Here is a 14,123-nt window from a genome sequence, read left to right as displayed (position 1 = left end):
CTGACAAAGTAGTTCTTGTCCTTCACTGATCTGGAAAGAAAGCATAAGGAAAACAAAACAAAACAAAAAAAAAAAAAAAAACAAAACAAAACAAACAAACAAAAAAACCTCTTTGAGCCATAACTCAACACTTCTGTAAGCCTTTCTACCCTACTGTAACATTCGTTGAAGACAAGAGGTAGTCTTTCTCCAGATTCCAGTAGGCTTTAGATCACACTAGTTTTGGATTTGGGTTCTCTGTTCTAAGTGTTTCAAGATAGTATTTTGTTATTGGTATAACTGCAACAGAAATTAATGTTCTGTTGGGGCTATTAGTGCCTTATAGAAAGGTAGTTAACATACATGTAAGGGTTGTTTGTTTTTTTTTTTTTCTCAAGCCTGGAAGTTTTATCATCTATTAAACTTGCTTTTATTGTTCAAAAGTAGTTTTGAACCATAAAAATTAAGGCTGAAAGTGTTAAAATTGAACTTTCCAACATTTTCAAGCCTATAAATCAGAAGAGGAAGATACCTCAAAGTTCACATAGAGCATCAGTCTGAACAATTGGTTTTGCAGCAGAACAGTCTCAGCAGATATCTTCACAAGCTAGAACATTTTTCAGCTCTGTTCTGTGGCTCCTCTGGACTGGACTGCTTTTCACCCCTCAGCTGAGAGCTGCAGCAGACCAGAACGTTTTGTGCCAGAGAGCAAGCTGCTGTGCTGAGGAAACAAGAAAGTAAAAGGGGGATATTGACCAACTAACAAACCCAGTCCTCAGACAACATGAGATGCTGTTACCAGGAAACCTCAAGGTCTGACAGGCTTTCTCAAGAGATGGGGAGCAAACCCGAGAGCCACAGTGCAGGTCACCGCAATGTAAACAAGCATGTCATACACCTGTAAGGTCTCAGCAATGATCCCATGATGATACCCACTGTTATTTGGGTGCTACTTTCCCAGCCTCTCATATATAGGGACCAGACACCTGCATTTAATTCAACAATGAAAACGCAACAACAACAACAAAAAAAAGGAAAAACAAAAAGAAAATCTAACCAGTAACCAGTGACTTATTTTCCAGAAAACTGAAGATATTAAAGTTAACTTTCACTGGCCAATAACAATAAATTAATAGGATAGAGTCTCCTGACCCAGCACACTCATAAAAGGGAACTAAAGCATGGCTCTGTAAGCAAAGGTCAACCAACTCATCACAAAAGCTCTACATGCTCCAGGCTACATTGGTAGCACATTCTAGCAAGAGCTTCAGGCCTTCGTTACGCAAACATCTCAGTGTGCAACCACTAAAATGGTGCCCGTGAGAAGGAAAATGAACCTCCCAATGACCCAGAACAACAATGCTCTCCGTTCCAAGTACTGCACCGCTACCACCAGCCACTACCGCGTGGTGTAAACAGACGTGCACTGCGGTGACACGTGAATACGAAGCGTGACTACTCTGGTGCCATCTTTAAGCATTTAGAACAGATAAAAAAGGAAGGGCATTGGCCTCTTAAGTAGCAGTGCAGTGAAAAATAATGTCACATCATTCCTTTTAGTAAGGAATTGCTCTACATTTGGACCACAAGTACCTGGAATGTTGGCTTGATTGAACGTATTTTCTGACTTACTCCTTGGGGCAAGTACTTTCTAGCTAAATAAAAGTGTCACTCAGTACTTTCTAGCTGAATATTCTAAACTGGACTTTGCATAAGCATTTAAATGTCTCAGATGAAAAACATTTCAAGACCAGCATGTGACCACCTTCCCCATAGCAAGATGCTTCAACAGCTCAGCTGAGAGGTGAATCATGGAAACCCTCACCTGTGCAGAGTGGGGCTCATACCCAGACTGTGAACAGCAGCCCCAAACAGGTACTGAGCATACAAGAACAGATGATCTGTGCATTAATAAATCAAAAAGTGAACTTGCCCTGTAAATACTCCTGGGTCTGAGGAAACTAACAAAGAGGCAGTTTAATCTTCATAACTGACACCATGGCCTTTCTGTGCATGGATGCTATTTGACCACCATGGATGCTATTTTCTTTTTTGAGAAAAAATTCTAGTATTGGCCACACTAAACTTTCTTTGCTATCACTCTTTAAAGGCAGCTCAATACATGTTCTCCAAAAGGTATAAGCCTTCAGTTTGATTTGCAAAGTATGTCCTTCTGTGCTAGGCATGTGTCAAGAAACAGATGTGATTTGGGAGCTGGAAGTTTGTGCCTAAGCCAGCATTCAACCAGGTCTGAGAGACAGTCCTGGCAGCCCCACCTTGAGAGATGTACCTCTCTCAGCTGAGGTGGGGCTCTCAATGCAACCCTGTGAAGCATCAGAGATAGCAGTGCCAAGATCAAGCCCATAGAGCAGGAGGAAGCCCTGGAGAGAGAGTTTTGCAGCCTTGTTCACTTACTGCCTTCTCTTCCCCTTCCCTTCCCAGCATTTTCCCATCTCCTTGATGCATTACAGCTCACCTTATATAAACTCTAAGATATGCTGCTGCTACAAAACTCACTTTTTCTCTAGGCCTTCACGCCTTCCCTTTCCCAAGGAAAGGTAATTTGGATGCCAGCTATAAGCATATCCCCCAGCCTACCCGCCTAAGCAGAACACTTGCTTCCAACCAGACTATGTTCAAACTCAGCATGAAGAGCACGGTCCCCTTCAAACCCAGTGATCAAGCTCTGCAGCAGGCAGCTTATAACACAGGGCATAACCTGATCAAATACTTACACAAGGCCATTGTATTTTAGCTATCTTCCATTTGGCATTCAGATATGAATCACTGAAGAAGGGTGACTTTTAGGTACAACAGACATGGACTATGGAGTGCTTAAAAAAAAAAAAAAAATCTAATAGAGGACGAAAGAATCTGAAAGCAGAAAAAAAATAACTGGAAGGCACTGAAATCATTCTCTCATGATTACATTACAGGAAAAACAGCTTTTTTGTTTGTTTCAAGAAATTTGAGTAAGATTCTTACCTCAGTTAAGTCAATACAAACCCTGAGAAACACTATGCACTTCAACAGTTTCTCTTCATTTTAGTGAGAGTCCCTGAGAACAAAATCAAATGCAGGTATACAGTCTCAAATGAGCTGTCATTTCCTATTGCTATAGATTCAATTAACCATGCAGAGAATTAGAGCAAGATAGCTCTAGAATAAGTGCCAGAGAGCGTCTGATGGCTGGGAAAGTGCCAAAAGGAATTATCGCACCCTTTTCACACATTAGTTTCACATACGATCGCTAAAGCTCATCCACAGCACACAGCAGTGTCCCAAGAGGAATTAGATGGATTTATGGTTCATGAATTTATGGTTGATAAAGGCAGTGTGCAGGGATCACTTTGTTAACATCACTTATCCCAAAACTTTGAGTGTTGAGAAGGCAAATACGTTGCAAAAATGTGGCCAGGCTGACACCACAGCTAAAGGCATACTACTGACTTATAGGAAAATTCTTGTATTTTTCTTATTCATGCATATGTCTCCCATTCTGAAGTGATCAAGGTAGCTTAGCAGTAACTTTCCTATTGTACTGGGCACATTCCTAAGAAATTATCATATCCCTCATTCCAGACTTACATGTTGGAAGCAGCAGGGTGGGGATGAGATCTGAGATCCCAGGTACATACTTTCCATGTGTATCTGTGCCTTCCAAATTGCACTCCTCACTGTTTTGTACCCCCACAGGAACTTCCATGGATGACTATAGGATCATCTCCATCATCAGTAGGGCTGTGAGACCTTTCCCTAAGCAAAAGATTTGAGAAGTATGCTAATAACCAAGAGCAAAACAGAGGCAGAGCATTTTACTTTTTAAAGCTGACAGAATGTCACAAAACAAGGTATTTAGTGAGAAAACATTTAAGCCTTACAACACTGGCATTTGCTCTCCCTTATTTATGCCATTACTCAGGCATAGGGTACTGTTCCATCCTTAACATGGAGCAGTTTCCCAAGCCACACACCCTGCCAAATAGATCCAAAGATATTTGGAACAGGATTAGCCCTATTGCTTTTGTGCCAGTCAAGCATCAAATCACGGTATCAGTCTTGATTTACTGCTGCCTTTGGGCAAGAAGAGGCCAGGATTGTCTGGCTGTTCCTTTAAGGGTGCTGAAAGTGAGCCAGCTGGAAATGCTTTCAAAAGGTGTCATTAGAACAAGTTGAAATACCAGAAGAACAGGAAAAGCACAAAAAATAAATACAGTCCAGTAGCTGCCACACAGAGAGGACAGCCAGAAGAGACTGGAGATACTAAAAGAGGACATTATCCATGGAAGCGGGAAAGGAGGAGCTCAAGCAGACAAGGTATGGTTATATACGAGCTTCAGAAATCCTGCAGCAACAGGGGAAAGAGGGAGGAGAGAAGAGAACAGTCCAGTGGGGAACTGGGGGCTAAATGATGATTGTGGGAGAAGAGTGGGTGGCTCTGGCGCTAAGTAAGAATTGATGGAGCATGCAGTGAAAACAAGAAACAGATTTTTCCACAGAGGGACAACAAGGCATCCCACCATCTCACCAAAAGAGAAGAAAAACCTAGTTATAAAAGAAAAAAAGTGATCCTAAGGGGTGAATGAAGGGGAAAAATTTGGCTGCCTTCCACTTCAGCACCGAGGTACAGATTTCACTGTTTGTGGTTGTAAATGCAGAAAGTGACAATGACAGCAGTGGCCAGCAGAGCTGAGCTAGGGCTGCAGCAGAGCCCTTTGATACCGCAGTGCTGGGGTGCAAGGTGGGCACGTACCCCGCTGTGGTTAGGTTATTGCCCACCTCCTGGCTCCCCAAGGGCAGAGCAGGCTGCCCCTGCACAACCTCACACCCTCAGCCCACTGCACCTCTTGGCTCAGCTGCTCAAATCAGGTGGGAAACTTCTCATCTAAAATATCTGCAAGTCTAGCACAGGTGCCTCCACTAGTAAATCTCCAGAACAGAGCTGTGTGTCTAACCCCAAGTAACGCATGTGTTGGGAATGGAGGGATGCACTTACCAGGGTGCTCCTGAAGTTTTTTTGTACACAGTTTGAAACAGATCACTGCAGCTGATGGCACAGCCCTGCCACCAAGGGCCAGTGCCAGGGTGTAGCACCCAGTGCTCTCCGAGACCCTGGGCATGCAGTAGCCTCCAGCCTCCCTAGAAGTCTGTCCATGTCCTGCTTGCATCCCAAGACATGGGATATTTTGAAAGGGTCCCTGAAACCTGCCACTTTCACTCCACAGAGCCTGCCCGCTGTAGACTGAGCACAGCAAGACCTGAAAGAGTCAGGAGCAGATGTAACCTGAGAATCTAATCTGGCAAGGGGCAAATGCAACCTGGTTAAATTACAGAGCTAGTATGGACCTCTGATGGATATTAAAGTGCTAGAGATGCACTTCACCCACCCTCTTCTTAGCGCCTGTCTCAGAGCCTTTCAGTATCACCTTAAGAGTTCATACGGCATTAGGGTGCTATAAGGCATTAATGATTATCCTATGAAAGGATAGCGAGAGGATGTTTTGGTGACTAAGCAAGAAGGATCCTAGGCAGGGCCAAAACTAGTCCTTGTCAACTCCTTATGTGCAGCAGAAACTATTGCAACAACAGGGAATGAAGGAGGGGCAGAAATGCCTTTCCTTGAGTGCTCTGAATGTGTCCCAGTCACATTTTTTCTTTGCTGAGGTCATCTTGCCCTCTAGTGGTTCAAGCCGCAGAGTTGACATACAGCTAGATTAATTTCTGCTGTAAATCCTGTAATGGCAGTAGTTTCAGAAGTTATAGCATAAAATGAAATAATTCAAGTTCCTTTTCATCTGAACCTTTTCTTTGAGTATCATTAGCAAAATGCGTTCGTGGTATGAACTTCTAAAAGGTACAGAAGAACTGCTACCTTATACTTCATATATCACATCCCAGGTAACCTTGCACCCTAACAAGAGGAGCCTCCACCCAACCTACAGGGAGTGATGCAGTCAACAGCTACATGAACGTTTATTTTGGGGTAGATCTTAACTCATCTTTTAAAAAGTTGAGGAAAAACACTGCCTCCCAAAATACTACTTTAAAATTAGAACAATATTTTGCCTGAAAAGAGTTCCCAGGAAGTAGGTGGACATCTGCAGAGTAACAGCAACACCAGCTGGCAACAGGAACAGTCCAGAGGGCTCCAGAAGATAAACCCTGAAAGTTTAGATTCCTGATATTGCCTACACCTACATGACTATGGAGTACAGCCTACACTGTTTCCTCTGCATGCCCCCATCATACCCATTTTGATGTCTCTTGGGCTCTCTCCAGAAGAGTTGCACCAAGATTTAATTTATTTCATAAGTCTCAGCTAGAGAAAAGAGCCCAAATATCTGCTTCATTTCATTTTAATGTGAACTATTACTTTTAGTAACCACAAATGTGTTTTTTATAGACTGAATATAGAAGGCCTACATCCAAACTGGACTTCTGATGAATCTGAAGCAATAAATTCCAGCTGAGAATCTGGCTTGACATCCTTTCTGTTTTTATTAGTGAACCACATTTGCTAGGCTCTAGCTCTCCGTAACAGAAAAGCCACACACATCTAGGAGGCCATGGAGAAAAACAGTGATTGTGAACTAGATGCTTGTTAATCAACATGGTGCTTGGGGGGGGCATCTCAGTGCTCTGCAATCTCCAGGGAAAAAAAGCCTTCCTAGATGAAGGAAGGCTTCCCCAGTGGCTAGCTTGGCCAGCACAGAATGAATGATGGTGTAATTTGTCTCCCACTCAAAGATCTTTCAAGTCATTCTTTATATCCTGTCTACAAGGAGATGTATGTACAGAAAGCTTTCCACTTAAAGTGAAGAAAAATGCTTTCCAGTTGCCAACCTCTAAAGAACACTCCTTAGCATTAGAAACCACAAAACAGAACTTACAATTACAAAATATCTTTGTGCTTGCATGGGTAGTGTCATCTAACAGACTTCCTCCCCAGCTTTGCTGCACGAATCATGGGCTGCTGGAAGCAAGAAGGAAACACTTGGACTTTCCCCACCCTGGTCCTCTGCCTCTATGGATTCTTCAACATGATGAAGCCATCAGAACCTTTTCTAACCCCTTATCTAACAGGACCAGATAAAAATCTGACAATAGATGAGGTATGGTTTTATTCTACATTTTCTTTTAAACGGAGCACCAAAAATCAAAAGTAAAATTGTAAACAAAGCCTTTAAAGAAAAACAAAGGTGGAGAAAAAAAAAGCAAAACTGTAACCAGCTTGGGAAGGTTACAATTTGCGGTAGGTAGTATAAGTAAAAGACTCAAAATATATAACAGGGTTTCTAAAATTTAAAATTCAGTAGCATGTTCAACACACTCATGGTGCTTCAGACCAGCATGGTTGTGGATGTTATGAATTCTTCCCTTCTGTAAAGCCATTTAAAATAAATCAGCTTATTTCCCCAAAGAGGAATTACATACATTTCTTCTCTTGTAGGTTACCAACCAGATCTTCCCTGTTTGGACATACTCCTACCTCGCACTCCTGCTCCCGGTCTTCCTGATCACAGACTACGTGCGCTACAAGCCCGTCCTCCTCCTCCAGGGCATCAGCTACATCGTCACCTGGCTCTTGCTGCTCTTCGCTCACGGCGTGGTGGCCATGCAGGTGATGGAATTCTTCTACGGGATGGTGACAGCCACCGAGGTCGCCTATTACGCCTACATCTACAGCGTCGTCAGCGCCGATCGCTATCAGCGAGTGACGAGCTACTGCAGGAGCATCACCCTTGTTGCGGCCACAGTTGCCGCAGTGCTGGGACAGCTGCTGGTTTCCTTGGCAGACGTGTCCTACTTCCACCTCAACGCCATTACCCTCGCTTCCGTCTCCCTGGCATTCCTGTGCTCCTTTCTCCTGCCGATGCCCCAGAAGAGCATGTTCTTCCATAAAAAAGGGGTCTCGGAAACCCTCCCGCAACCACAGAAAGCTGTGGCTACGCTCGCTTCCAACAGGCCGCCGAGCTGCCAGCAACAGGACGAGGACTGCGCAGCTGCTGACACGGGGCCAGCACCACAGCAGCAGGCTGAACAGCCCAAGCCCCAAAACCACATGCTCAGAGTACTGGTGCAGCTCAGCAGGGACTTGAGGGATTGCTACAGCTCTCGGAAGCTGCTTTACTGGTCCCTGTGGTGGGCTTTGGCTACGGCAGGCTTCAATCAGGTTGTGAATTACATCCAAGTGCTGTGGGATTTCAGAGCCCCCTCCCACAGCTCTGCAGTGTACAATGGAGCTGTTGAAGCAATAGCAACTTTCCTGAGTAAGTTCATGTCTAAGCATCAATCACAAAGGTAGTCTCCAAAGTTTTACTTTAGCACAGTTTTGCAGTTCCTTTCCATTGTAGATACCCCAAGGAAACAGTATGTGCGTTGTGCATTCAAGATCCAGTTTTTTGATGTACAAAACAGTTCAAACATGAGCTATGCTATATTTCTGTATGACTGGGGCACCAACCTTTATCCTGCCAGCACACAGAAGCCTACACATCACACAGACCTTCCATCCAGCTGCTTGATCCATTCGGAGGCACTCATGTTTCTTTTGCAAGTTTTTGCTTTTTTTTTTTTTTTTTTATCTTGCCTCCCATCCCACCAGCAAGCATCACAACAGTTCCCATAGCAATAGTAGCAGCTTACAAAGATGAGTTTTTCCATAAATATTTTATACAAGAACTTAAACCTCTCATTAAGATCTTTCTCTATTAAATTGCTCTTGCACAGCAGGAAGCAAAGAATTTCAGCAATTCCAAGATATGGGGATTTGCAGGAAAAAATGCTTACTGAATTCACGATGTTACTGATGTTAACCATATTCTTTTGCAGTGGGAGCAGATGCCTGCTTCATATAAGCAAAGATATCCAAAGGCAAAACACTGCCTTACTTGGCAGTGTTCCACACTCTCATTGTGCTGCTGTGGAGGACTTGCACAAGACATTGGGGCGTGATCCACCAGGGAAAATAAGTATGTCTATGTTGCATCTGGCCATTCAAGTTACCATTCCTGTCACTAAGGAGAAACAGATACTTCTAAGTATTTGTTAAAAGTTACTCTGGTCTGGAGGTAGACAGCTAATACAGACCAAGTGACTCATGCATTAGAAGGAACTCCTATAGTGCCTATTCCTTTCTCCTGGAATCACCTAGTTCTCACTGTAGAGGCTTTAAAATTGTACAAGACCCATAAATGGATACTCTGATGGCTTACGTTCAAAGCAGATGTCTTTATATAGCAGACCCACCAAAAGAAAATACTGCTTATCCTTTCATTTTCTTGAGTACATTCACAGAAGTTATCTTTCCCCCTCCCCTTTTTTTTTTGGTAGTTTAGTCCCTTTATGAGCTGCACAGAGCTAATCTATTAACCAAAAAGGTAACTGGCTTACTATACAACCAAGCTAGTAAGCAATAAAAGCTGGAAAGATTTGGAAGAATTGTTCCTTTTGAGCTTGCTGGGTACTACACAGATAACAAGGAATCTTTCCACAAGACGGTTTATCCAAAAAGTGGAGTAAAATAATATGAAAGGAATTGCAGATAATTTATGCTGTTGTCTAAAAATGACCAGTCGTCTGCACAGTTTCTGAACTAGTCTTCTTCATTATTCAGTGTTGCCTTTTGGTATGTGAGGGTGGCACTTGGTGATGCAGGCTACAAAACAGATGCAACATTTACTTTTTTTTTTCCTCCCTCTCTAGGCTCGGTAACGTCTTTCATGGTGGCATATGTGAAAGTGAACTGGGACCTTTTTGGAGAACTGGCATTAGGGATATTCTCCACAATAGATGCTGGTTCTCTCTTCCTCATGCACTTTACTACCAACATCTGGTCATGTTATGCTGGCTACCTCATTTTCAAGGCAAGCTATATGCTCCTTATAACAATAGCAACGTAAGTATAAACCCTTACAGTGCTACCATTACGTGTGTAATATTAACCCTACTTTAAGCATACGTTGGGCATTCCTCTTTTTACTCAAGAGATAGCTGATCTAAAAGTAGACGTAACTGTTTAGGTAAAGATAAGGACACTTAAATGCCCACTTATGTTGTTTTCATCCTTCTAAACAGCCATAAGTTATCAAAAGAACACTGAACAATTGCCTATGCAGAAGCTAAACATATAAAGTATCCTTACTATTACAGGCAATGGTAACAGCAAAACATAAGTTACTTTCCTTGTGCAAAAACACTGGCATAGGAGATGTGGGGACAACACAACCATCTTTAAAAAGCAGATCAAGAACCATCTTTTAATATCCCCTTATGTCTTGACCACCTTGCTGATAGTTTTCAAGCTATGAACTATGTGAAAGCAGAAAAAGATTTGCCATGAGCATTCCCCAGCACAACTTTATACATGCATCTTTAATGACATTATGGTGTAAACAAAATATAATAGCATAGCACATTTAAATGCAGATGACCTCAAATGAGATCAAGCTATTTTGTTGTCAGATATAGAAAAAATATAAACAACACATTTTCCCACTTATTGCATTGGTCAGAATGCCTTCAGACTAGCTCAAAGTTTTACTATACTATTTCATTAACAAAAATACTAGATGCATTTTTGTGTCAAAAACAAGATTACTCAGATAATTTAAAAACTGCTATAACTGCAGTTCATGACAAGATGAATCTTGAATGAAGACAGTTGAATCCATCTTGAATGAAGTCAGTTGAATCCAGTTTATATTTTGGTGGATTTTCAGTGCATTATAGTGGATAATACCTGAACTACTTCAATATATTCAATAGAAAAAGAATAAAAGTTTGCACAAATGAGCCCTGCTGAAAGTCAGTGCAAAGCATATTGAAGGAAGAGCAGATAGATTTGTTCAAATAGAAACTTGGGAGGTAAATATCGCTAAGATAGATATTCCAATTACTGTCAAAAAAAGATATTGCAAGGATAAAAAATTTGTGTGCTCTTGACAAGAATAAACTGCATTCTACCTCCACTCTTAAGCCACAAAGCAGAAAGTGATTCACTTCATAAAAATTTTGATTAGAACAAACCCATGGTGACCACTGAAGTCCAACCTCCCAGCCAGGGCAGAACTGCCAATGCCAGATCAGGTGATGGTTTTGTCCATCCAAACCTTCAAAGCCTATAGCCATGGGAACTTCATAACCCGTCTGGAAAACTTAACCCAGCGCTCTATTTCCCTGTGAGGTATTCCCTCCCCTCTACCCCTTATGTCCAACTTGAACTCTTCAAGACAGTTATGGCACTGCTATAGTCTGGCACAAGACCAAGTGAACAAGTGTTCGAGCACTCAGAAAAAGCCCTATTGATATTGCTAAGCTTTCTGAGGCCCAAAAAGGGAACCACAGGCCATCTGCCTGGGATCAGCACAGTCTGAAGGTAGAAAAGGAAGATCCAATCTTCTGATCACCTGATGTGGTTTGGAAAAGCAACACAGACAAGTACAAAGTCACTGAAATGCACTCCAGTAGTCAGGACCCTGCTGGGAGCAATCAAACAGATGAAGCGCCATTTAGCCCACCCTTCGGGTATCACCTCTATGATGCGTTTCTCTATCAACCACATGAAGAGCAACAGCTTCCCACCCAGTGTGAAGTACCTGACAGCCAGTCTCACCTTAGGTTCCAGATCGCTGTAAACCTGAGCATGGAGCGCTACGCTTTGATGTTTGGATTGAACAACTTCATCGCACTGGTGATTCAGACAATCCTTACAGTAGTCGTAGTGGATTCAAGAGGCCTGGGACTGAACATAGTGACTCAGGTATGTACTGTTAATTTGCTTCCATTTCACTGACTAGCTGATTCATTTTCAAACGTTTACCAAGAAAAATCACTTCTAATTGCAGCCCAGGAACAAACCTGGTCTGTATCTCAAGGTGAGTAATAAAATCTTTCCACCCATGGTTTGGTCATATAAAGTAGCGTGGGATATCCTATCTCACATCAGTGCCAATAGCTTCAGTCAAGGCAATTCCACTCACATTGAAGTCAACAGACATTTACTGACTTCTGCAATTTCTCAGACGGTGTCTGAGAAGCTGGGACAACTTCCTACTCCTATGGACGTGAAGAAAACTAAACCTATTCAGATATTCTGCATGGAGACAACAAAAGATATTTTGAAAGATTTAACCTTTAATCTTTAAGATTAAGAACATAAACACGTACAGACATCATAAATAGGCTTGCCACTGTTGTCAGAAAGACCGATACAAATTCATGTTATATTTACTGAAGCCAGTGTGGTGACACCAGTGAAATGTGCAAGTAAGAGCAAAAAAAAAAAAATAAGGACAGTCTTCGCTTGCATTATTCATGACTATGTGAGTAATGGGCATGCTGGTAGTGAAACTACTTCTACATTTTGCAATAGAAAAAATCCTGTTCCCATCCCTTCCCCCTCTGATGGTTATTAGGAAGCACAGGGAGTAGAAACAACATGGCAGTTCTTCGTACCTCAGAGACCTGCTGGTTGCTGGGAAAGCTAAGATTTTGCTTAAACACAAAGCAAGAACTTGAACAGAGAAATTGTGCTAGGATATAAGTAAACAAAATAGTGTCTGTCTCCAGGAGAAACAGTGTTTCCCTACCATGTGTTTTTCATCACTTTTTTTTTTTTTTGCCTTTTTCTCCCACCTCATCTCCAGTTTTTAATTTATGGCAGCTACTTCGCAGTCATAGCTGGGATTTTCTTGATCAGAAGCATTTGCATGCTTCTTTCAAGCAAATGCAGAAGGAAAATAGCAAGATCATGGAAAGAGCCGCTGAACCTTGCCGAACACGAACCAAAAGAGCAGACTGTGACTGGCTATACGACCCGGCTGTAGGAGTCAAGCAAAGGCTCACGTGGCCTGGCTCTCATGGGAGAAGAGCTCCTACTGCAGCATACAGAGAACAGCAATGCAAGAGGAACGTACAACACAGCCCTGAAAAGCTATGCTGAATCATTACAGCACTTCCTTACAACATATGCCAGCTAAGAATGATCATCAGAATGGCACCGAGCCAAGAATAAAGGATAAGTTGCTTTAGATTTTTCCTTATTTGCCTTTAAACAGCTTAACAGCAATACTTTATAATCAAAAAAGCACAGCAACCACCTTGGCATCCCACTGCGCACAAAAAAGATGCAAGTTCATTGCCTTGCTTGGTCTGGCTCTTGCAACCAGTGTCGCCAAGCTGCTTCCACACACACTTGCTCATACACGCGGGCCACAGGGCTACTGCCCTCCTTGTGTGAACCTTGCTCTGAACACAGGAAGAAGGTATTGCATTTGCGTTGTGATGTTCCTTCCTGCCTAAATACAGGTGATTCAGAGGGTGAAAGCCCACCTCAGAAGCACACCTTTTGCATACAACAGTGAAAAGACAGGGCTTGCACGACCTGTCTGAGAAGGTTCAGCCACTGCTAGGCCACAGTTGCTGTTTGGCCCATGTTTGAAAACTGCAACCTAAACACTGCACTGAACCCGTAGCAATTTCAGCCCAGAAAGGTAAACATTTCAGAGTCAAAACAAAAATGAACCTTCCCCACTCATTTCTTTGTGCTTCCAGTAAAATTAATATTTTAAGACTGTCTTCCTGTTTCAACAGGAAGAAGAGAAAAAACAAAAAGAGGTTGAGTAGTACGGACTAAACCCAGAAAAAGTATGTTGTTGAGGAATTTGAGCGACTCTGCATAGGAATCCAGATTAACAGGAAGATTTAAAATTGAAATGAGGAGGAAAAAAAAAAAAAAACTAGCGTCATGCAATTTTGCTCAGCAGATGAGGAGGTTCACTGATCTTGGCCAAGGATTTGTCAGGGTCAGCATCTCAGAATTTAGCAAGAGACTTTATGCTAAACTAAATTAGTTGTAAGACTTAAAGGACAGTCAGTCCAGGAAGAGAAAAAATTATAAAAAAAGCTTGCATAGTGAATGCATAGTTCAATATAAAAACATACCCATATGTTAAAGTTATTTCTGTACTGCAGCTTGCTTCAAGCTTGCAATACCTACATATCACTAATAAAAATAGAAAATACTTTGCATTTGCAGAATAAATATGTTTCCTGTGGAGAAAAGTTATTATCTGTACAAACATTTGTGCTTTTCATACAATTGTCATATACTGGAAGTAGGCAAACTATCTAGAGGCAAGACT

The 14,123-nt window shown here is 42.1% G+C and overlaps 1 protein-coding gene across 3 annotated transcripts; it reads left to right on the top strand.

The window, feature by feature from the left end:
* The first annotated feature begins 4,026 nt into the window (after positions 1–4,026).
* Positions 4,027–13,923, top strand: LOC101801932 (thiamine transporter 2). Of its 3 annotated transcripts, none has more exons than XM_072042372.1 (6): positions 4,027–4,296; positions 6,929–7,091; positions 7,430–8,249; positions 9,685–9,877; positions 11,599–11,740; positions 12,644–13,923. In XM_072042372.1, the coding sequence occupies exons 1-6, from the start codon at positions 4,262–4,264 to the stop codon at positions 12,920–12,922; spliced, it is 1,632 nt and encodes a 543-aa protein (XP_071898473.1). In that variant the 5' UTR covers positions 4,027–4,261; the 3' UTR covers positions 12,923–13,923. The 3 variants fall into 3 exon arrangements, with proteins under 3 accessions (XP_071898473.1, XP_005025534.4, XP_071898474.1); XM_005025477.6 differs by having other exon boundaries at positions 4,033–4,296; positions 12,627–13,923; XM_072042373.1 differs by lacking the exon at positions 6,929–7,091 and having other exon boundaries at positions 4,181–4,296.
* Positions 13,924–14,123: the final 200 nt, after the last annotated feature.

The sequence above is a fragment of the Anas platyrhynchos genome, chromosome 9 (genome assembly GCF_047663525.1).
Source record: "Anas platyrhynchos isolate ZD024472 breed Pekin duck chromosome 9, IASCAAS_PekinDuck_T2T, whole genome shotgun sequence".
NCBI classification, from domain to species: Eukaryota; Metazoa; Chordata; class Aves; order Anseriformes; family Anatidae; genus Anas; species Anas platyrhynchos.
The sequence above is the reverse complement of the archived record's forward strand: the minus strand, read 5'-3'. Positions and strand labels throughout refer to the sequence as shown.